We start from the raw sequence: 23,930 nt of genomic DNA, 5'->3' as shown, positions 1-23,930 counted from the left end.
CCCTCATCTGTAAAATGGGGATTAAAACTGTGATCCCCACGTGGGACAACCTGATCATCCTGCATCTCCCCCAGCGCTTAGCACAGTGCTCTGCACATAGTAAGCGCTTAACAAATACCGACACGATTATTGTTATTATTATTAGAGCGCCGGGGGCCGGGCGGCCGGGGCGCTCCACCTGCGCCTGGCGGCCAGAGGGTGGCGCCCGAGCGCGCCCGAACTGCGCAAGCGCGGCAGGCCGGGCCGGGCCAGGGCAGGGCAGGGGCAGCGCCGTGCGCAGCCGCAGGGGGGCGGAGGCGGCGGCGGCAGGAGCGGCGGAGGCGGAGGCGGTGGCGGCGGCGGCGGCGGCCCGACCACCACCCCCACCCCCACCACGACGACGAGGAAGGAGGAGGAGGACGCCCGCCCGGAGGAGGGGGCGGGGACCGGGACCCAGGCCCCGGGGCTCCGGGGCGCCGGGGCTCCGAGCCTCGGGATGGAGGAGGAGTGAGTAAACAAGCCGGCTCGGCCGCTGCGTCCTCCGGGACTGCCGGGGAGCCGGGCCTCCGGGCCTCCGGGCCTCCGGGCCTCCGGGCCTCCGCTCACAGGACCGGCCCGGGGGGCGCGGGGGAGGGAAAGGAGGGGAGGAGGGAGCAAGGGCAGAAGGGAGGGGAGAAGGGGGAGAAAGAAAGGAAGGGGAGAGAAGGGGGAGGGAAGAAAGCAGAGGGGAGGGAGGGGGAGAAAGGAGAGGGAGAGGGGAGGAAGAGGAAAAGAGAGGGGAGGGAGGGGGAGGAGAAAGAAAGGAGTGGGAGAAGAGAGGAGGGAGGGAAGAAAGCGGGGGGTGGGGGAGAAGGGAGGGGAAGGAGAGGGAGAGGAGAAAGCTAAGAGAGTGAGAGAAGAAAGGAGGGAGGGAGGGGAGAGGTTGGGGAGAGGTTGCGGAGAGGAAGGAGCCAGGGCTTCCTCGGCCCGGGGTGGGTGAAGGTGGTTTTGGGCCCGGGATTAACTGGGTGCAAAGTGGGAGGTGTGTGTAGTAGGGTTAGTGGTGGTTGCGGGAGTAGTAATGGAGGATGGAGCGTCTGCCAAGTGCAGCGCACCTCACTAAACGCCGGGGAGGTAGAACGGAGACGTCGTTCTCCGCCCTCGAGTTCGCGCCCCTCACTCAGGAGACAGACATAGAAATAATGGCTTTGTGTTTCTCTACCGGTGCTGAAAATGGTCGTAAATAAATACATCGGTACAAGTGGGGGTTGAATCGATCAGGTAGGCTTATTTAATATAATCATGGTATTTGTTCAGCGCTCACTGTGTGCCAAGCACTGGCCTAAGCGCCGGGGTAGATACAAGGTAATCGGGTTGTCCCACTTGGGGCTCACAGGCTTCATCTCCATTTTATTAATGATGTCATTGAGGCGCAGAGAAGTTAAATGACTTGCCCAAGGTGACCCAGCAGACAAGTGGCGGAGCCGAGATTAGAACCCACGACCTCCGACTCCCAAGCCCGGGCAGTTTCCACTACGCTACGCTAGCACTTACTGTGTGCAGAGCACCGGGCTAAGTGCTTGTGAGAGTGCAGTGTAACAGAGTCGGTAGTCAATTTCCCCGCCCGCAACAAGTTTATAGTCTAGAGACAGGCAGGAGACAGACATTTGTATAAATAAATTACAGATCTCTACAGAAGTGCTGTGGGGTTGAAGGGTTGAGAAGAATGGGGTACCGATATTTGTCGGGGAGCTCTTGCAGGAGGTGGGATTTTAGAAGGCTTTGAAGGTTGCAAGGGCTGAGGTCTGGTGGATAGAATAGTAATCATAAATAATTGTGTTTTCTCTTAAGCACTTACTCTGTGCTAAGCACTGTACTATGCACTGGGATAGGCACAAGATAATCAGGTCGGACACGATCCCTATCCTACGTGGGGCTCTCAGACTAAGGAAGAAGGAGATCGGGTCTTGAATCCCCATTTTACGGTTAAGGAAACCGAGCCACAGACAGGTTTGGTTGCCCCAGGTCACAGAGCAGGCAAGTGGCCGAGCTGGGATAAGAACCCAGATCCTCCGACTCCCAGCCCTGAGCTTTCCACTAGGCCACCCTGTGGAAGAGGGGAAAAAGAGAAGTCAGAAATAAATAAAGTGGACATCTATGCATGAGTGCTCAGGAGGGTGGAAATACGTTCAGACATGCTAGAGTTGGCCAAGGGGATGATGTGATTCAGAGTGCTAGGAAATCAATCGAGGAAAGCTTTTTGGAGAAGAGAGGGTTTAAGGAGGGATTGGACTGTAGGGAAGGAGGAGGGAGGGAGGGAGTTCCAGGCCCGGGGAACATTGTGAGTGAGGGGACGGAGGCGGAAGAATCGAGAGCAAAAGAATGGCTAGAAGCTTGGCTTGGGAGGAGCAAAGTCAGCAAATCGGAGAGAGAACAGATAGGTTAGGTGGGGCCAGAGGGCGGAGAGCCTGGAAGCTCCCTAGGAGGTGGTTCTGTAGGATGCAGAGAGACTCCGGGGGGCCACTGGAGGGGTTTGAGGAGAGGAGGGATACGGGTCAAGTGACATGTCGGGAAGATGGTCCGTGCCACGGCTCTAGGAGCAGCCACAGCAGTAGTGTGTAGAATAGATCAGAGTGGGAAAGGCTCAAGGACCGTCCCCCAGCCCGGGGTCCCGGGAAGGGTCGCCAGAGTGGGATGCCGATGGATAACAATGATAATTGCGGTATTTAAGCGCTTACTGCATGCCAGCCACTGTACTAATCGCTGGAGTGGATACAAGCAAATCGGGTTGGACCCAGTCCCTGTCCCACGTGGGGCTAATAGTCTCAATCTCCATTATAATCAGTCACTAAAGTTATTGAGCACTTACTATGTGCAGAGCACTGTACAGAGTGCTTGGGAGAGTACAGTCTAACAGTAAATAGACATTCTCTGCCCACAAACTTACAGTCTAGATGAGGTAACTGAAGCACAGAGAAGTGACGTGATTTGCCCAAGGACACTCAGCAGACAAATGGTGAGGCCGGAATTAGAACCCATGACCTTCTGACTCCCAGGCCTGTGCTCTATCCATTATCTTGTACCTACTCCAGTGCTTAGTACAGTACTTGGCACATAGTAAGTGCTTAATAGAAAATACGATTATTTATTTTGACCATTATATCCACTATTGCCATGTTGCTTCTCTAGATCCCACTGGGAACAAAGCCATGTAGCTCCCGTTCTTCATCTTTTGGAAGTATCAATTGGGACCCTGCGGTGGGCAGAGCACCATCCTGGGCCCATCTGAGGTCTGGTTCAAATCACTGACAGTGCGTTGCCTGCCCTCAGGAGCTTACACTGTAAAGGAAGAGGGAGGCAGACACAGATCGCTTATTTATGGTGGCTGTTGATGGGTTCCAGTGCACACGGATTTCCCTCCCTCCCCTGCCCTCCCCACCCTGGCCCGTATGAACAGGCGAGATAACACACGCAGACACCCTGATTGATGTGAGGGACAACCGAGCCACAGTTCTTGTCGGCTTGCTGGTGTGGTGTCTGAGCCCAGGCAGCTGGCCAGGATCTTGCTGGGAAACAAGTGCATCTTCTTTCCGGGGGAGTTGGGGGATGGGAGCGGCGGCCTTTTGTGCAGCCTGGAAGGGGTTGGGGGCGGTGGGGGGATGTGATGCTCACTGGAAAATCCCTGCGGTTCCACCCAGCTGCAACCCCGGCCATCCTGGGCCAGAGCGGGTGGTCACTCTGAGTCTGGCGGCCCCCTGATCGTTAATTGAGCTTGAGCAGATGTTGGCTCTCTCTTCCTCTCCACGCGGGCCAGCGCGTCCCCACCCGGTCCTGCCAAACCTACAGCTCTGAAGTCCTGGAGGAGAGCAAAGAGCAAGGAGAGGCCCCGACCCTTTCCCAGTCTGCTGCTGGGTAGAGTGGCCAGCAGGGACCCTGGAGCTCTGGAGTTCTGATTAGAGAGCTGTTGAAAATATAAAAAGTCTGGGCCAGGAGCCCAGCACCCTCCCCCTTACCCTTCCACACCAACCCCCCGGCCGCAGTTAGCTCAGCCTGTCCAGTCCTGGCTCCCCCAGGACCCTCCTCAGAGGAGCTGGGAGATTCTTAATGTGGCTGCCCCTCAAAGGGTCTCCCGCTGCACAAGTGGCCGACCGGCCAGCCCGGCCCACTGAGGCCAACTACAGGAAGGAGCCAGCTGGGCTAATGAGGAAATATTGCCTCCCAGGCAGGCTGCTCCACTGCTGTGAGTTCGGGGCAATCCATCAGTTGTATTTATTGAGCGTTTACTATGTGCAGTGCTCTGTAGCGCTTGAGAGAGTACAACGTAACAGACTTGGCAGATATGTTCCTTGCCCACAAGGAGCTTCCTGTTTAGTTGGTGAGACTGACATTAAAATAAATTACGGATGTAAGTACATAAGGGCTGGGGTGGGGTGAATATCAAGTGCTGAAAGGATTCAAATTCAAGTGCAAAATTGATGCAGAAGGAAGAGGGAGTGAGCAAATGAGGGCTTAGTCAAGGAAAGCCTGTGGGAGGAGATGTGAAACTAATAAGACTTTGAAGCTGGGGAGAGTAATCTAATCGGCTGTCAGATGTGAAGGGGGAGGGAGGGAGTTCCAGGCCAGAGCCAGGAAGTGGGGAAGGGGTTGGCGAGATACATAAGATTGAGGACTGCAAGTAAGTTGGTGTTAGAGAAGTGAAATGAGTTGTAGAAGGAAGTCAGCGAGGTGAGATAGGAGGAGGCAAGGTGATCGACTGCTTTAAAGCTGATAGTAAGGAGTTTCTCTTTGATGCAGAGGAGGGTGGGCAACCACGGGAGGTTCTTGAGTGGGGAGATGTGGACTGAAGGTTGTTTTAGTAAAATGATCTGGGCATCAGAGTGAAGTACAGACTGGAGTGGGGAGAAGCAGGAGCCTGGAGGCTGATGCAGTATCAAGTTGGGAGAGGATCAATGCAGTAGCAGGTTTTTTGGAGGTTTTTTTTTTATGGTGTTGGTTAAGCGCTTAATATGTGCCCCAAATCCTGGGGCTGTTACAAAGTAATCAGGTTGGACACAGTCCGTGTCCCACGTGGGGCTCACAGTCTTAATCCCCATTTTCCCGATGAGGTTACTGAGTCACAGAGAAGTTAAGTGAATTGTCCAGGGTCACACAGCAGAGAAGCGGTGAAGCCGGGACTAGAACCCAGGACCTTCTGACCTGTGAGGTATTAAGCACTGCTCCAGTGGAGAGGGGAAGGTCAGATTGAAACGTAACCAAGGGAGCTTGCATTCTGGTCCCAGCGGGCTGCTGTTTGTCTGTCTGTCTGTCTCTATCTCTGAGGTCCCTCCCTGCTGCTCCTCACATGCCTGATGGGGGAATCAATGCTGCTTTCTAGCTGGAAGGGCTGTGGTAGTTGATTTCTTTTCTTTTCATTATCGTCATCATCATCATCATTATTGTATTTATTCAGCCCTGTCCCAAGTCCCGGGGTATACAAGAGATAGATTGGACACAGCCCCTTTCCCACATGGGGTTCACCACACAGATGTAAGGGGAGCTGGTATCTTAGTCCCATTTCACAGATGAGGAAACTGAGGCCCACAGAGGTGAAGCAGGTTGTCCGCGGTCACTCAGCAGATCAGAGGCAGAGCCGAGACTGGACCCCAGGTCACCTGACTTCCAGGCCCGGGCTCCTTCACTAGGCTGTGCTGTCCCAACTGACCCGTTGGGATAATGAGGTTGGTTGTAGCTGGAAGGAGCATTAGGAGATCCCAGAGGTGGGGCCCAGTTGTGATGGTCCACTTGGAGCCGCCACGAGCCCTGTTGTCCCGCAAGGTCCTGGGACCGCTCAGATGGGCTCGAAGCACCTCCCCTGCCTCCCCGATGGGGCTCTGGCACGGTCTCCCCCGGATGCTGCTGGGCTATCTGACTGGGGGGGCGGCGGTGGAGGGTGCCCTGTCACGTAGCTGTGGCGGTGGCCGAGGTGTGTTATTGTGTCCAGGCCACACCCATGGGCGCCGTGTTATCAGCAGAGGATGTGGGATGTTGTGTCTGCCCAGAACTGCGATGAAGATAAATCCCCCCCCGCCCCCGTGAGGTAGTCGCTGGGTCTGGCCCCGGCCGCTCGCCCGTTTCTCCCAACACAACGTTGTGCTGTACTCTGACCCATGGGCCTCATCAGAAGACCCTTCCACAAATGCTGGCACAATTCGGCCATCGCATTTGAGCCCAAATGTGCAGTAAAATCTTGCATCATTCTTAAGAACCAAAGGAGCCCGGGTCTTGAGGCCCACTAAAATGTTCCCCAGTGTCAATCCCGCAGGCTCCTGACCTCCTCTGCTTCCCAGTGGGCAGTGCCTCCCAGGTTCCTGGGAAGGTGTCTGGACTGGCATCATGCCTGGCCGAGATGCCCGCCGCCATTGCCTTGGCTATCTCTGGGCGCAGTGGGGTCTCTCTCCTAGCCTGGGCCCTGCAGAAAAGTGTCCGTTTATTTTTCTATCGTACCCTCCCAAGCGCTTAGTACAGTGTTCTGCACACCGGAAGCATTCGATAAATCCAACTGACTGACTCCCGTCTGACAACTGGTCCCGCCGACCTGCCCTGATGGGGAAGGGGAGGAGGAAATAGTGCCGGGCCACAGTTTGAAAGCATTTCATCAACTGGCCGTGTGGCACTAGTGCCCTCCACTGATAAGGAGCCTCTGGGACATGAGCAAGTGAGCGGGTTGTGGAGAAGATAGTGAGCACGCCGTGGAGTAGTGAGCCTGCAAAACAGCTCTTGTGTCTTTTCCAAGCTGCCTCAGCTCCAGCCTCAGGCTCTCCCCTCAGTGATCCGGCCTTCCACAGCGGGCCCCCTCTGCCTCCCTTCTAGAGTCCCTCCACAGCCAAAGGAGCCTCTCTCTCTCTGTTCTCTTTTTTGTGCATCTTTGCTCCTCCTTCCTCCTGGGCAGGAGCGGGGAAGGGGACCACAGGTGTCCCCTTCACTTGTCTGCTGTCCTCTCCTTGGACTCTGTAGGCTGCTGCCTTTGTGTCTGTTTATTTCCCAAACACTTCATAGAGTGCATTGCATTGAGTAGGCGCTCAACAAATGCCATTTACCAGACCCTCTTTCCCCTCCCTAGCTCCATTCTCCCACCCCCCTGCCATGGTGCCAGAGAGACATCAACCCTCACTGGCGGGAAATCGAGCTCGGGTCCTTGTCGGCGTCTGGTGGGTCCCCGGGACCAGCATCTTGCCTGGCCAGTTTCATTCTCGTTGGTCCTGGCCCGTGAGGCCACCCAGCATTGGGTGTGGGGCAGTTGGTTGAGCCCCGAGTATCTGGGCTGTGGGACAGGATGCCCCGTTTTCAGGTGCTGGGGGGAGGGAGGGCAGTGGGAGAAGGGGTGTTTTTCATGGTGTTTGTTAAAAGCTTACTATGTGTTAAGCATTCTCCTAAACTGTGGGGTAGATAAAGTTTATGTGGTTGGACTCAGCCCCTGTCCCACATGGGCCCCACAGTCTAAGTTGGAGGGAGGAGGATTTAGTCCCCATTGTACAGGTGGAGGTAACAGGCCCAGAGAAGTTAAGTGACTTACCCAAGGTCACACAGCAAACAGTTGCAAGCCTTCTTCAGGTGTTCTCTATCTCAGGCTTCTGCCAGGGCCCCACCTTGGTTGGAAGATGCTCGGAAGATGCATGGAGCTTGGCCAAGCAAAGGGCACCCCCTCTTTGGGCACCACGGTGCTGGCACAGCTGGAGGAATCCCCTGGGCCAGAGGCGGCAGGTTTGGATATTCCACAGTCAATCAATCAGTGGTATTTCTTGAGTGCTTATTGTGTGCAGAGCACTATGTTAAGCTCTCGGGAAAATTCAAAATGACAGAGTTGTTAGGCATGCTCTCACCACTCCTGAGTTGGGAACAAGCCATTTCAGACCTTGAAAAGGGGTCCATTTGTCTTGGCCCAACATGAGAAGCAGTGTGGCTCAGTGGACAGAGCCCGGGCTTGGGAGTCAGAGGTCATGGGTTCAAATCCCTGCTCTGCCACTTGTCAGCTGTGTGACTGAGGGCAAGTCACTTAACTTCTCTGTGCCTCATCTGTAAAATGGGGATTAACTGTGAGCCTCACGTGGGACAACCTGATTACCCTGTATCTACCCCAGTGCTTAGAACAGTGCTCCGCACATAGTAAGCACCTAACAAATACCAACATTATTGTTATTATTATTATTGTCTCCCAGGATAAGAGAAGTACTGGCAAAGGAGCACCATCGGTCTTTACAGTCACATGGGCAGTTGAGTGGGATTAAGCAAGTGCTTAGTACAGTGCTCAGTACTTCTCTGTGCCTCAGCTGCCTCATGTGTAAAATGGGAATTAAGACTGTGAGCCCCATGTGGGACATGGACTGTGCCCAACCCAATTTGTTTGTATCCACCCCGGCTTGGCACACAGTAAGCGCTTAACACATACTAGAAGTGTGTGTATTCCCCACCCACGGGGATTCTCACTTGTCCAGACGTTTCAAGGTTCTTTAAATCAGAAACATCCGGCTCCTTGAGGCCTGGAGTGGTTCTGGCGATGCCCCAGGGTGGGCCTGGCTCCGGCTTCCCCCGGGGGTCCGCAGGCCCTCCCTTGCTTCCCCCACCCACCTCCGGTGGCCCAGGCTGGGGAGCCAACAGCAGCTGCCCTGCGCCTCGGAGGGCCAAACTCTCCCATTTCCTCGGGCAGCTCCTGTCCGCCGAAGACCCTGCGCCACTCTGCCAAGGCCGACAGCCCTCCTCGTGGCCTCGCCGGCAGGTAGGTGAAACGGATAAAGGGGTTGGTGGTGACGGCCGTTCAAGGATCCTGCCTGCCTCCCCGCTGCTCCTGCCCCCCGACCCTGTCCGACCGACTCTCCCCGCCGGCCACAAGAACCCCTCTGTCAGCCTGCCCAAGTCCCACCACTGGCCCTGCTCGGGGCACTATAGGGGCACGGCCCTCCCGGAATCACGCTCACACCGACCCCTCCCCAAAATGCCCTCAGACACTCGTCGCTCAGCTGGTGTTCTGACCGTAGGGGTGGACCAGCCCTGGAAACCCATCCGGGGCAACATTCAGCCCTCTCTCCCCTGGCCCTCTGCCCTCCTCCTCCTCCTTTTTCTTGCCCCCCCATGGGCCCTCCTCATTACCTGTGGGCTTGGGACACCTGTTGGCCACCCGGAGCCAGCTCTACCCTGAGCTACAGGCTTCTCCTTTTTGGAGCGGTCAGCATCCACCTCCCCTGAGCTAGAGGGAAAGGGCCATGGGGCAGAGAAGGAGTAGGTGAGGCTGGGCCCAAATTGGAGTAGGTGAGGCTGGGCCCAGATGAAGGCCCCCCCAGTGGGGATGAGCTGAACAAGTTGGGTTAGTGCCAAATCCCGGTTCAACAGGTGAAGGCGGGGAGGAAGGGATCAGCCCCTGGGGCTCCGGGGAGTTCTGGCTTCCTGGCACTAATGTGCTCTCACTGTCCCACTGTCCTTACCCCTGCTGCTGTGTGGCTGTCCCCAACGTGCCTGCCTGACTTCCTGCGTGTGTGTATGGGCGTGGGGCTTGCTCTCTCCTGCTTCTCCCCTCCACCTGCCTCTACCTCCCTCCTTCCCTCGCTCCCTGCGTTCTGACCCGGATCCAAGCAAAGTGGCTCTCCCAGGCCCCCCTACCTCCAAATGCATCACTTACTGGAAAAGGAAAGTCAAGTCCGAGTACATGCGTCTGCGCCAGCTGAAACGGTTTCAGGCCAACATGGGTGCGAAGGTGAGAGGGGCCGACCCTGTGGCAATGGGATCGGGGCCTGGGGGAGGAGGGGGGGAAGGAGAGGGGGGTGGGGAGGAGCTGTTCTCCTTGTGGGGAATGGGCCCGTGGATAGAGTGAGGAGGCAAGAGGGCCCTGTCCTCAAGGCGGTAATGCTGGCGTGTCTGAGGTGGGGGTTCCCGGTGGACTCTTAAGCCCTTCTCGTGACTGTGCCAGGCCCTGTTTGTGGCCAATTTGGCGAAGGTTCAGGAAAAAACTCAGCTCCTGAATGAAGCTTGGAAGGAGCTACGAGTGCAGCCGGTCCAGCTGATGAAGCCGATCAGCGGTCACCCCTTTCTCAAGAAGGTAGGCAGCTCGGGGGGAGTGTGGGGGGGTCTCCTGGGGCTCAGTTAGGGAAAGTGGCAGAAGTGGAAACAAAGGGAGCCCCTCGAAATGGTCAGATAGATTCAAGACAGGAGTACGTCTGCCTGCTTGCTCACAGTTCTGCCACCATCCGCCCCCCCCCCCCCCCCCCGAACTTTACCTCCTTCCACAACCCCAGGAAGTTCCCCAGCGCATCTCTCGGGCCCCAGGATTCCCTACGAGTTTACGGTGAACCTGTTTGCAGGCGACCCGTCCACCCCTTGGGAGGACCACAGCACACTTCTGACGCTCTAGTCAGCTGGCTCTCCTGACCCCTGCGGCCACTCCCCAGGCCTCCTCCCTCGGCCTCTTGCCGGACCCTCCTCCCCCTACCCCTCCACCAACCCTGGTTGGGCGGGTCTGTTGTTTGGTGTTTTGCAGCGTGCACTCCCCTCCCTCCTCGGGTCAAGCAGACAAGCGTCAGCATAGATTCCTTGGTGGTGGTGAATGGGAAGGCTCCCCGCGGACGGTGCCAGGGCCCTTAGGGCGCAGGGGCTGGGGCACAGCTTCCTCCCTGAGTGGGCGGGGAGTGCTGGCAGGGGCTCAGGATGTTATCCTTTGGCTGGCCTGTCCTTGTGCTGCAGTGCACCGTGGAGAGTGCTTTCGCCGGCTTTTCCAGCCAGGACATGCTGATGAGGTCTCTGAACACGGTGGCCCTGGTGCCCATCATGTACTCCTGGTCCCCGCTGCAGCAGAATTTCATGGTGCGTGGCCCACCAAGACCGAAAACTGGGTGGGCCGTCTCTCTGCTCCCCCCGCCCCATCCCATCGTGTGTCCCCCTGCCATCCCCGCAACCCCCAGGCCTCATGGAGCCCATGCTGCCGGAGTCAAATGGGACTCATCTGCCTTTCCTAAAGGGGTTGGGGGAATGCTGGGCTTCAGGCTCTAGGGGCTTAGCAGATTTGGAGTGGTAATAAATAATAATAATAATAATAGTAATAATTACTGTGGTATTTGTTAAGCGCTTACTAAGTGCCAAGCACTGTTCTAAGCACTGGAGTGGATCCAAGGTAATCAGATTGGACACAGACCCTGCCCCACATGAGGCTCACAGTCTTCAACCCCACTTTACAGATGCGTTAACTGGGGCCCAGAGAAGTGAAATGACTTGCCCAAGGTCACACAGCAGACATATTCCAGAGCCAGGATTAGAACCCCTGTCCTCTGATTCCCAGGCCTATGCTCTTTCTACTCGGCCACACTGGGACCCGAAGGGCACCAGGCCACTGAGCTCGGTCCCATGCCCTGATGCAGCAGCGTAGCTGCCATGGCTCCTCAAAGGTTCACTTGTGTTGTGCACTCCAGCCCTGCTCATGCCCCTCCATTTTCCCCAAACACCCGATCTGAGTGTTATCGCCTCCCGGCAGTGTGCTTGGGCCAAGCCCGGCCGGATCTCCCGCGAGCACGAGACTCCCGAGAGCTAAGGTTGAGAGAGCTAAGCCTGGCCGCCCCCTCTGCCGTAGGGGAGCCCGGACAGGCCCCTTGGGGGAGAAGGGAGGAGGGAAAGGGTGAGGACCCCAGGAAGGAGGGATGCATGGCCTGCTCCCTCCAAGGGCCGGAGCCCAAAGAGGTCCCAGGTGGACATGAGCCCTGGTCCGTGCAGGTGGAAGACGAAACGGTCCTGTGCAATATCCCTTACATGGGGGACGAAGTCAAGGATGAAGATGAAACCTTCATCCAAGAGCTGATCAACAACTACGACGGGAAAGTGCATGGGGAGGAAGGTAGCGTCCAGCCCGGCGCCCAGGGTGGTTTTTGTGGGAGCAGAGCCGGGGGAGGGCTCTGGAGGGCCCCGCCGGGAGGGCTGCACTGACCTTTGTCCCAGCCCTTCCCCGAGTGACTGCGGTCAGACCTCCAAAGAGGTGGGTGGGCCTTGAAAGCAAGACCCTACCCCACCCTCCGTGCCCTGTTGGCCAGTCGGGATCCCCTCGGACCAGCTTTCCAGTTGGTCGTGCCCCACGGTGCACCCCCATTTCCTGGATGGCGGGGATGGTTGTATTGTTATTGTTATATTGTACTGTCCCGTGTGCGTCGTATAGTGCTCTGCACACAGTAAGTGCTCAATAAAAGCGTCTGAATGATTGAGTTGAATGAATGAATGAGGGGGCAGGGGATGCCGGTGGCCATGGGGAACAAGCCCAGCTAGGCTCCGGAGCCTCCCATCACGTCCGTCTGCATTCTCCCTGCTTCAGAGATGATCCCGGGCTCGGTCCTGATCAGTGATGCCGTGTTCCTGGAGCTGGTGGATGCCCTGAACCAGCACTCTGACCAGGAGGAAGAGGAGGAGGGGGGGGAGGAGGAAGAGGAGGAGGGCGGAGGCGCCGAGGCCACTGCTGGGAAGGAGGACAGCAAGGTGGAGATGCCCATCACACGCAAGAGGAAGAGACTCACCATGGAAGGTGGCAAGGCCCTACCCGACCCTGCCCTTCCTCTGTCCGGCCCCTGACACCCACCTACCCACCAGTCCGCCACAGAGGAGGGGCAGGTGGGGAGGGAGGGCCGGGCGGCCTACCAGAGAGGGACCCGAGGGGCAGATGGGGGCCGGAGGACTGGAGGCTTTGGCCCCTCCCACTGTTTGGGCCCAGGGGACACTACCTCTCCCCACTGTTAGGGCCTGGCAGGTGGGACGGCAGGGCCGGGAATCAGCCCCACGAGGTTTGCTTGGATGTACAATTCAGGAAACCAAAAAGGCTCCAGGAAGCAGTTTCCAGACGATATGATCTTCAGTGCTGTTTCCTCCATGTTCCCCGAGAGCGGGGAGCCAGACGACATGAAGGAGAGGTAGGGGCTCGTCCTCCCCTCCTGGGAGCACACCCCCACCCCCGGCCCCCGGGAGCCCCCAGCTGGGAGTCCTCCCACTGATGGGAGTTCACCAGAGGCCCGGGGACCCCACAACTCCCCTTGTCGCCCACAGGTACCGGGAGCTCACCGAGGTGTCAGACCCCTCCGCCCTGCCCCCGCAGTGCACCCCAAACATCGATGGCCCCCGGGCCCAGTCTGTGCAGCGCGAGCAGTCCCTGCACTCCTTCCACACCCTCTTCTGCCGGCGCTGCTTCAAATATGACTGCTTCCTGCACCGTGAGTCTGGGGTCTCATTGCCCCCTCCCCTCCCCTCCCCGCTTGTGGCCACACAAATCCCCACCCCAGCTCCATTCCCTACTGGGCGCTCCCAGCGCCAATGCCAATGGACGTGCTCCTGAGGCCTGCCACCCGGGCTCTTGAGCAGAACAGTTTACTGTGTTCCAGCCTTTCACGCCACCCCCAACGTATACAAACGCAGGAACAAGGAAATCAAGATCGAGCCAGACCCGTGTGGGCCAGACTGCTTCCTGTGGCTGGTGCGTTGACTCCTGCCCTCCTCCTCCTCCTCCTCAGGGGCTGGGGAGGCCTAGGGGGTGGGGGGGTTGCCCATTGTTCCTGCTGCAGCCCCACCACCAGAACACGTACCCCTGGGGCAGCTGGGAACCCCGCCTCCCCCAGGCCCTTGGGAATGGTCTTAGGAGGATCAGGGAATTGACTGGTGTTTCTGTGACTCTCAGGCCTTGGGGAGCTGCTAGGCCCTCCCCCTGACTCCGGGATGGGGTGGAGGAAGGAGGGCACAGCCTCCCGCCTGTCCTCATGGATGCTGTGGGGGTTCACAGCATCCATGTGCTGTCACCATGTGGGCCATACGTCTGTAGGAGGTGAGGGTTCTCCTCCCTGGGCTACATTGGCCATTTTGTCCATCGTCTCCTGCCGGCGGGGGCTGGGGAGGCTTCAGGATAAGGCTTCTGCAGTGCCGGGCCTCCCCAGGGTCTTCCCTCGGCCACCCCCGACTGGGGAGTCTCCACGAGGACAAGGCCCTGGGGCTTGGCCGGAACCCCAGGGCCATTTATTCAGGGGCCAATCGTGGGGGTGCCGCCCGCTCACTGCCGTCTGGTCCGGCCGCCCTGATGAAGCGTTGCTTTGCAGGAAGGAGCCAAGGAGTATGCGATGCTGCACAACCCCCGCTCTAAGTGCTCTAGCCGCCGCCGCCGCCGCCCGCCGCCCCCGGTCAGCGCCTCCTGCTCCAGCACTTCGGGCCCCGGCGCTCCGGCCTCCACCGCCGCCGCCGAAGCCAGAGAGGGCGACAGCGACCGGGACACGGGCAACGACTGGGCCTCCAGCTCCTCCGGTACCACTCACACGTAGTCAAACACACGCACGCATTCATGTGCCAGATGGAATCTAGGAAGCCATCTAGGAATCTAGGAATCTAGGAGGTAGCCCTCCCCCGGCTGCCAGCCAGGAGCCCACAGCTGCTTCTGCCCCGAGGGCACAGCTCCCATCCCCCTGGATCTTGTTGGGGGTTGGGCTGACCCCTGGGGCACCTGTGTCTCTGGACTGAAGACCAGCTGGTCCTGAGAGTGAGCTCCACCCGGTCTCTGGGTCACTCCCCCCGCCACCCTTCCTCCTGGGAAGGGATGGATCCTTCTTCCACCACTCTCACCCCTTCCCTCCCCCCATACCTTCCCCATTCCCCAGCCACTTGTTTTCAGAGTGGATCCTCCTTATGGGGCACAGTGGGTGTGCTGGGGGTCGAGGGCGCTTCCTCCGACTGGCCTGACTTCTGGCCATGCCTCTTCCTCCCTCTCCGCGCCCTTCCTGCCGCCTCGGCGATCCCAAGAGGCCAACTCCCGCTGCCAGACCCCCACCAAACAGAAGGCCAGTCCCGCCCCCGCCCCCGCTCAGCTCTGCATGGCGGAAGCACCCCTGGAGGCCGTGGAGTGGACGGGGGCCGAAGAGTCCCTGTTCCGCGTCTTTCATGGCACCTACTTCAACAACTTCTGCTCCATAGCCAGGCTGCTGGGGACTAAGACTTGCAAGCAGGTATGTCTGCTGCGGCGGGCTGGCTATCCAACAAGCAGTGGTATTTACTGAGTGCTTACTGGGTGCAGAGCACTGTACTAAGCTATCGGGAAGACCTGTATGCAGTGTAGCTCCTGTAGCAGCTCCTGTAGCAGCTGTGCCCTGGGCCCTGGCCTTTTTGTCTGGAGGGCTGACAGGCTCCCCCTCCCCTCCCCTGGTCCCACACATGCTCAACCACTTACCACAACCACCATCTGAGGGCACGCCCAACACAGCCTCATGGATCTTGACTCTGGTTTGTAATAATAATAATAATGATATTTTTTAAGCGCTAACTGTGTGCCAGGCACCGTACTAAGTGCTGGGGTGGATACAAGCAAATTGTTAGTAATAATAATTGTATTTGTTAAGCACTTACCAGCTATGTGACAGGCACTGTACTAAGCGCTGGAGTGGTTGCAAGGAAATCAAGGTGTGGCTCCTGTTTCACCCAACTTTGAGAGAGGATGGCTCTAACCAGGATTCCCCCTCCCCCTACCTCCACTCACTGGATACTGCCTGGGCCAGATCCCCCACCCTCCAGACTCTGGATACGGTCCGGACCAGGACCCCTCACTCAGCAGACATTGGCTACAGTCTCGACCAGGATCTCCTCACCCTCCAGACTCTGGGCACAACCTAGGCCGGGAGCCTCCTCCCACCAGACACTGAGTGTTGCTTCGGATGGACGATCAGCGTGGCTCAGAGGAAAGAGCAGGGGCTGGGGAGTCAGAGATCATGGGTTCAAATCCTGGCTCTGCCGCCTATCAGCTGTGTGGCTTCGGGCAAGTCACTTAACTTCTCTGGGCCTCAGTTACCTCATCTGTAAAATGGGGATTAAGACTGTGAGCCCCCCGTGGGACAACCTGATCACCTTGTATCCTCCCAGCACTTAAAACAGTGCTTTGCACATAGTAAGCGCTTAACAAATGCCAACATTATTATTATTATTATTATCCTTCTTCCTCCCCCCTCCTCCGGACTAGACTGTAAGCTCATTTCGGGCAGGGACTGTGTCTGTTTTATTGTTATATTGTATCAATCAATCAGTCATATTTATTGAGCACTTAACTGTGTGCAGAGCACTGTATTTAAACGCTTGGAAGGGAAGAGTATAACAAATACATTCCCTGACCACAACAAGTTTACAGTCTAGAGGGGGAGACAAACATTAAATAAATAAATTACAGATACGTACATAAATGAGGGGCCGGGAGGGGGGATGAATGAAGAGAACAAATCAGGGTGACACAGAAGGGAGTGGAAGAAAAGGAAAAGAAGGCTTACTCAGGGAAGGCCTCTTGGAGGGGATTTGCCCTTAATAAGGCTTTGAAGAGGGGGAGAGTATTTGTCTGTCAGATATGAAGAGGGAGGGTGTTCCAGGCCAGAGGCAGGACATGGGAGAACAGTTGACAGTGAGATAGGCAAGATCGAGGTACAGTGAGTAGGTTGGCATTAGAGTTGTAGTAGGAGAATAGCGAGGTGAGGTAAGGGGCAAGGTGATTACTTTAAAACTGATGGTGAGGAGTTTCTGTTTAATGCAGAGATACATGGCCACTCACTGGAGGTTCTTGAGGAGTGGAGAAATGTGGACTGAGTGTTTTTGTAGAAAAATGATCTGGGCAGCAGAATGAAATATGAACTAGAATGGGGAGAGACAAGAGGCAGGAAGGATATCAAAGAGGCTGATACAGTAATCAAGGTAGGATAGGATAAGTGCTTGGATTAACACGGTTGCAGTTTGGATGGAGAGGAAAGGACGGATTTTAGTGATACGGAGGTTGAACCGACAGGTTTTAGTGATAGATTAAATGTGGGTTGAATGAGAGAGAGGAGTCAAGGATAATGCCAAGGTTACGGGCTTGTGAGCAGGAAGGATGGTGGTGCTGTCTGCAGTGATGGGAAAGTCAGGAGAAGGAACAGTGTTGGGGTGGAAAGAGTCACTGATCCTGAAGCTGCCCACAGCTGAGCTGCTGAGCCCCTTGCAGAGTTCTGTTTTTGACATGTTAAGTTTGAGATGACGGCAGGGCATCCAAGTAGAGATATCTTGAAGGCAGGAGGAAATGTGAAACTGCATAGGGAGGGAGAGCAGGGCTGGAGATAGAGGTAGGTGAAGCCATGTGAGTGAATGAGTTCTCCAAGGGAGTGGTTGTAGATGAATAGGAGTCCCAGAACTGAATCTGATCACAGTTAGGGGGTGGGAAGCAGAGAAGGATCCTGTTAAAGAGCCTGAGAATGAGCGAACAGAGAGATAGGAGGAGAACCAGGAGAGGACAGTGTCAGTGAAGCCAAGGTTGGATAATGTTTACAGGAGAAAGGGGTGGTCCACCGTGTCGAAGGCAGCCAAGCAGTTGAGGAGGAATAGGATGGAGTAGAGGCCACTGTATTGGACAGGAAGATCATTTGTGACCTTTGAGAAGGTGGTATCTGTGAAGTGAAGGGGATGGAAGCCAAGGAGAGAATTGGAGGAGAGGAAGTGGAGGCAGCGGTTTAGACAACTTGCTAAAGGAGTTAAGAGACTAGTGGTAGGTGGGAGATGGGACAATAACTCGAGGGAACTGTGGGGGTCTTAGGGCTTTTTTAAGAGGGGGAGAGGTGGGCGTGTTTGAAAACAGTGGGGAAGAAGCCATTGGAAAGTGAACAGTTGAAGATGGCGGTTAGGGAGGGAAGAAAGGAGGGGGACCAGTGTTTGGATAAAGTGTGAAAGCATGCAGTCTACCAAGCACTTAGTACAGGGCTCTGCACCCAGTAAGCGCTCAATAAATACGATTGATGGGTAGACGGCGGGGCATCTGTGCCGGCGGCCTGGCCTGACGAGAAGGAGCCGAGCGGCCTGTTCCCCGGGGCCCCAAAGAGAGCGAGCGAGCCCTACACCGGCGTCCCTGTCCTCGGCTGCTGGCCAGGGGGTCTCCCCAGGGGTGGCCTCAAAAGAGAGGCCTGCCGGACCTGTCCGCAACAACCATACCAACCCATCGGCCACCCCTCGCCCCTCACCCGCAGGGCAGCCCCACTGACTTTCTTTCCCTGCCAGCCGTGCCCCACCAGGGGGAGCTGGTGGCCCTAGCCCACCGTGGGCCCAGACTGGCCTGGGGCGAGCCCGAAAACTAGATGGGCCCGGCCTTGGGGTGACCCCCGCTCCCTGCCTGCAGGTGTTCCAGTTCGCCGTGAAAGAGTCGCTGATCCTGAAGCTTCCCACGGCCGAGCTGCTGAGCCCCTCGCAGAAGAAGAAACGGAAGCACAGGCGAGGGCCCAGCAAAGCAGGGCGGGCTGGGCTGGGCTAGCACACGGGGACGACGCCCACCTCCCGCCTCGGCTGGGCATCACTCTGTGTCTTCGGCTGTCGGTCCCCGTCCAGCAGTCTGGGTCTGGGGGCCCCCGCGGGTCTCCCTCGGAGCCTCCCTGGCCCGGGGCGCCTCAGCCCCGGATCCCAGGCCAGGTCCCCGCCGTGGGGTGTGCATCCGACGCACGGCTGGAAGGCGACCACCTGCTTCCCCCATCAGTCCCCACCAGTCTGTCATGGATTGGCTTGTCCTGCCCCTGGCTGTGGGCCAAGTGGAAACCCCTTCCCCCGCCGCGATCTCGTTCCTCGCAGTGTTCCCCCTCCTTGCAGCCACTGAGTACTGACTGAACCCTCCTGCCTCCCTTGCAGGTTGTGGGCTGCACACTGCAGGAAGATTCAACTTAAAAAAGGTGCCTGCCCCGTCAGCCCGGCGGCCCCTCCCATACCGGTCACCCGGGCTGCCCCCCACATCCCCCTGCCCCCCTTCTTGCAGCCCCCCTACCCCCGGGCTTGCGGCCTGGCCCTGGTAGGGGCAGGGAGGGAATCCCGGAGGGACCTCAGGAGCTGGGGCTGAGGCCACCCTGGCTGCAGTAGCGCTCGGTCCAGCCCCCCTTCCCGCCACCAGGAAGGGCCCCACGTCCCCTCCCCGGGGCTGCCCCTCCTCTCCACGCACCGGGCAGGGCCTAGGCCCAGAGGGCTGGGAACCACCTGCCGCCCACTACCTTCTCCCTCGGAGACAGCCGGTTTCCAGCCCGGTCCCCCGGGGCCGTGTCCTCCCAACAGACAACTCGGCCAGCCAGGTGTACAACTACCAGCCCTGCGACCACCCGGACCGCCCGTGCGACAGCACGTGCCCCTGCGTCATGACCCAGAATTTCTGCGAGAAGTTCTGCCAGTGCAACCCCGACTGTGAGGACCCCGCCTCCCCCTCCCCCCCCGCCCCTCTCTTGCCAGGAAAGCCCGACGGAGGCCGAGCCCAGCGCCGGGGTGGTTTCCCTGATGGAGCTTGGCCAGACTGGGGCCACCCCACCTCCACCCTCTGTCCTACTCCTCCAGGGTCTCCAAAAAAATAGTTGATTTAGAATGTAGTTCCTAATCTGCACGTGTCTATTTATGGTCAAACTAAATCCATTTTAATCTGGTTGGGGCGGCGGGGAGGGGCCCACATCTGGTGAGGGGGTGGGGCGGGACCGGCCCGCATCCCTCCAGGGTCCCGGCTCTTCTGACCCCGGCCCCCCAGCCAGCCTTTTCCAGCTCCGCAGGGGCCTCGCCGGGTCGTTGCGGCCTCAGGCGCTCGGCGGCCCCTTCCCCCGGCCCCCGGTCCCCGGCCCCCGCCCCCGGCTAGGCGGCCGCCGCAGATAAAGATCAGCCGCCCACAGCAGCGAGGCACGCGTCTCCCTCGCCACCCGGGCGGGTGGCGGCTGCTTCCGACCTGCCGCCTTGGGACACCGCAGGGTTCGCCAGCGAGGAGCACTGATTGCATCGCGGCGGGGGGCTCGGACCCACCCTGTGGCCAGCTCCCGGGCCCCCTGTCGCCCCCAGGCCTGCAACGGGAGGGTCCTGCCCCTCGGCCCCCCCGCTAGCCTCGGTATCTCTTCCTCCCCCTCCCCACCCCTTCCCCCCAGGCCAGAATCGCTTCCCAGGCTGTCGCTGCAAGACCCAATGTAACACCAAGCAGTGTCCCTGCTACCTGGCCGTGCGCGAGTGCGACCCGGACCTGTGTCTCACCTGCGGGGCCTCGGAGCACTGGGACTGCAAGGTCGTGTCCTGCAAGAACTGCAGCATCCAGCGGGGCCTCAAGAAGGTGCGGCCCCGGGCAGCCAGGGGAGGGAGGGGGGATGACCGGCTCTCCCCGACCCTGTCGGCCGCTTGCCCTGGGGAGGCGGGAAGGGCGGGGAGTGAGGCTCCCATCCGTTTCCCTCCTTTTGGCTCGCAGGCCGTGGCCTCGGGTCCCGGGGCCGGTTCTGGTAGACGGTCCCGCCGCCTCCCGCACACCCTGTCCCGTTCCTGTTAGCCCCCTCGCCCCCCAACACGCACGCAAACACACCCACCGGAGGTGTGCTGTGCCCACTGCCTGAGGTGTGCTCTCTTTTCCACCCTCGTTGGCAGCACCTGCTCCTGGCCCCCTCAGCGGTGGCGGGCTGGGGCACCTTCATTAAGGAGTCAGTGCAGAGGAACGAGTTCATCTCCGAGTACTGCGGGGAGGTGAGGCCCGCTCCCTCCCGTTGGGGCTCTGCAGGGGGTGGGCGGGCGGGAGCTGGGGGCTGAAACTCTCACCCACAATGGCGGGGCATCCGCCGGCCCTTCCCCAGGTGCCCCCCCTCCACGGTGGGAAATCCCCTGCCTCGGGGCGCGGCAGGAGGCAGCCCAGCCGCTCTGCTGCCTTGGCTCAGGGAGTAGGGGGTCGGGTGAGGCCAGGGTGACGCCCTCCGGCCCCAGGCTCGCCATCCTATCTTCCAGCTCATCTCTCAGGATGAGGCCGACCGGCGGGGCAAGGTCTACGACAAGTACATGTCCAGCTTCCTCTTCAACCTCAACAACGGTACAGGACCCGGTCACGCCCCCTGCCTCGACCCAGGAAGTCAGAGCAAGCGGGCCCACCGTTTCCCACTGCGGGGGACCACCCCAGGGGAAGGGAGGGGCCCACGGGGAGGCTTTGGGTGGATCTTACAGATTGGGGGTTGTGGGGGTTGGGGAGCTGCCAGTGCTCCAAGACAGGTGTTTAGCCCCAGCTCTGGGCGGGGGAAGAGATCAGAGGTCAGGGAGGGAGGCTCAGGCCAGTGGAAAGAGGGTGGGCCCCGACACGGCCCCATCTCCCCCTCCCCGCCAACCATCCCCAATCTCCACAGACTTTGTGGTCGATGCCACTCGAAAAGGAAACAAAATCCGCTTCGCAAACCACTCGGTGAACCCCAACTGCTATGCCAAGGGTGAGTGCCCAGGCCCCCCAACCCTCCCACCAGGTCCCCTCATTCTCCAGAGCCTTAGCCTCGGCCATCCTGACCCTTCACCTCCTCCCAAACATTCTCTCTTCCCTTCCACAGCAGCTCATCAGCAACTGCTGCTGCCCCTGTCTGGGTGCCCCCTCGCTTCCCTTCTCTCCTTTCCCTCCTCTCCTTCCTCGCCCCCTCCTAGTCTCCTCCCTCCCCCTCAACCTCACCCACTCCCTGACAGCAGAGGCCCCCAGAGCACATAGAGGCCTCAGTGGGGCAGAAATTGGGAGTCCTTGCGGCCCCCCTTACTCGCTGTACCCTGAGATCAGAAAAACCTCATCCCTATCTCCCTTTCCTGCACTGTGCCCACCGCCATTTCCTGGCTGAGACACCGGTTCAGAGGACGGATGAGCAGGCAGGCGGGCTGCTTGTCTGTTTCAGTGGTGATGGTGAACGGAGATCATCGCATTGGGATCTTTGCCAAACGGGCCATCCAGGCTGGCGAAGAGCTCTTCTTTGACTACAGGTGAAGCTTCCTGTAGGGTGGGCATCTCACCCCATCAAGGGGGAACGGGCCAACTGCCATCTCCTGGCTCAAGGGGCACGAGGCCAGGGCTCGGATCCCAGCCCTGGGGTTGCAACTCTAGAGGGGCAGACCTCCCTTAGAACGGAAAATGTTCTGGGCGGGGCTGGGCTGACCCGGCTACTCACTCCCCTGTCCCCACAGGTACAGCCAAGCAGACGCCCTCAAGTACGTCGGGATTGAGCGGGAGACAGATGTCCTGTAGCACATACCCCCGCCTCCGCGCGCCCACCCCTGTGCCCCCTTCGCCCACCCCTGTGCCCCAGTGCCCCTGCAAAGTGCTGTCTGCTTCCACGCTCACCCTGTTGCTGCTTCCGTCCCGCAGGGGAGCTGAGTCGGGGGGCTGGGGACTGCAGGGCCCGGACCTGGAGCCTGTGCCATGGGGAGATCTGGGACAACGGAAAGGGCGACCCTCTCCCGGGTCACCCGCTGTTGCTCCTCCCCCCGGGTGGGGGAGGGGAGGCGAGGATGCATGGGCACCTGGAGGGACACCGGCTGCGGGGAGAATCCTAGGAGGGGAAATCTTCAGCCAAGCCGAGATGAGAGACGTGGGGGCCATGGGGAAGCTAAACGCTGCCGGCCTGATCTCCTTCGAGGGCAGGACCCTTGGCTCCTGACCCGATCCCGGGGGCCCGGCTTTGGGTCAGGCAGCACCTCTGCTTCTCCCCCCGACCCTCCGATCCCTTGGGGAAATCCTGCCCAGACGTTCCTGAAGTCACGTCAGTCCCGTTCCCAGTCCCCAACCCCTGCCCCTAGCCACCCCCCCCCCCCGTACCCAGGCTTCTAATTTGCACCCGTCTGCTCTGCTGCTCAGTCTGCTGTTGTGCTGCTGAGGGTTTGTGTGTGTGTCTGTGCGTGTGTGTGCCCGCGCATGTGTGTGATCACACTAGAGGGTGAGGAGGGGGGTTCCTCACTCCTCCCATCCCCCCGTCCCCACCAGCGTGTCAGCGTTAGGGTGGTCCTGTTGAAAGCGATGGGCCCCATCTCAGCTAGGGTGGGAGGGTGGAGGGTAGGCTTGACAGAACTTGTTTCCCTGCTGTGGCACCTGCTCTGTGGCCTGGGGGTCGTTACCACCCAGGTGTCTGGAGCGGGGAGGGGGAGGTGAGAGAGAGAGTGTGTAGGTGTGTGCACGCACGCAGTAGCAGTCCTTTTGGGGCTGTGGGTGTGTGGGGGCGGTGTAGTGGGGGGAGGGGGTGGATGGCGTTCTCTGTGTCCTGCTAAGCTAAGCACTTTAACCGTTTCTCTGAGGAACAAGAGCTTTAAGGTTCCCCGGGTTGGGAGAGAGGGGTCCAGGCCCCCCACGCGAACACACAACTCCCCTCAAAACTGCGCTCGGCCCTCTCCTCTCTGGGAGCAGGAGCGACCCGCCCACCCCCGGTCCAAGGGAGTGGCAAGTGGAGAGCTCCCACCCGGGGCCCGGGCCCGATCCAGTCGGGCCCCCGGGCCCCCGGTCGGGGACCGCAACCGCCTCCAGCCCCGCCCCGGGGGCCTGGCGGGAGCAGCAGGCTCAATGGGGGAGTGGGAGGCTGGGATCTGAATGACTCGCTAGGTTGGAGGGGAAAACCCGGCGGGGAAGCATCGTGGCCGGGGGCGGGCGAGGCCGGGTTCGGAGCAGGCCGGCTGGCCCGGCCCGTCCCCGTCCCCCCGTGACCGTTGCGGTCCGGCGGCGGGGCCGGGGAGGGACGCCGGCCGTGTGGCTCGTCGCCTGTGAATCTCACGCACTTTAAAAGTCCTGTCGTTTGTAAGCTCTTGTCGGAATAAAGCGGTAGAAGTCGGGGCGCCGCCCGCTGTGTCGTTGGTCTGGGCCCCGGGAGGGATCCTTCCAGCCCTGGGTGTGGGGAGGGCCGCCCCCCACCCCTACGCCCCCGCCCCAGGTCTACCACGCAAAGCTGGGGGCTCCGTCCTACCATCTTTATTGCAGCGGCTCCGAGCCGCAGGACACCCACGGGGCGAGGCCGGGGTCACTCGGGACGCCCGACGAGAGGAGACGGGGCGCGGACACGCGCGGCTGGGCCACTCGACTCTGTTGTGGGCTTTCCCGATTTTATATAGAAACAATAAAAAACTGCGAATTCCAGCCCCCTGAGGAGGGGGCTCTAACCAAAGGGGGGTGGGGCGAGCACTCGCAAGCAGCATCTGTGGGCTGGGGCGGGAGCCCCTCATGCGGGGGGCGGGGGGTGCTCAGT

General features: G+C 59.3%; 1 protein-coding gene across 2 annotated transcripts; it reads left to right on the top strand.

Moving 5' to 3' along the window:
* The first annotated feature begins 416 nt into the window (after positions 1–416).
* EZH1 (enhancer of zeste 1 polycomb repressive complex 2 subunit) lies at positions 417–23,521 on the top strand. 2 transcript variants are annotated; one of them, XM_039913468.1, is made up of 21 exons: positions 417–486; positions 8,642–8,710; positions 9,562–9,682; positions 9,923–10,024; positions 10,666–10,785; positions 11,686–11,806; positions 12,275–12,481; positions 12,761–12,863; positions 12,997–13,160; positions 13,329–13,420; positions 14,034–14,235; positions 14,728–14,930; positions 18,098–18,189; positions 18,598–18,638; positions 19,012–19,137; positions 19,854–20,032; positions 20,338–20,433; positions 20,689–20,770; positions 21,078–21,158; positions 21,603–21,687; positions 21,889–23,521. In XM_039913468.1, the coding sequence occupies exons 1-21, from the start codon at positions 476–478 to the stop codon at positions 21,947–21,949; spliced, it is 2,358 nt and encodes a 785-aa protein (XP_039769402.1). In that variant the 5' UTR covers positions 417–475; the 3' UTR covers positions 21,950–23,521. The 2 variants fall into 2 exon arrangements, with proteins under 2 accessions (XP_039769402.1, XP_028931255.1); XM_029075422.1 differs by having other exon boundaries at positions 9,896–10,024.
* Positions 23,522–23,930: the final 409 nt, after the last annotated feature.

Source organism: Ornithorhynchus anatinus, chromosome 11 (genome assembly GCF_004115215.2).
Source record: "Ornithorhynchus anatinus isolate Pmale09 chromosome 11, mOrnAna1.pri.v4, whole genome shotgun sequence".
NCBI classification, from domain to species: Eukaryota; Metazoa; Chordata; class Mammalia; order Monotremata; family Ornithorhynchidae; genus Ornithorhynchus; species Ornithorhynchus anatinus.
The sequence above is the reverse complement of the archived record's forward strand: the minus strand, read 5'-3'. Positions and strand labels throughout refer to the sequence as shown.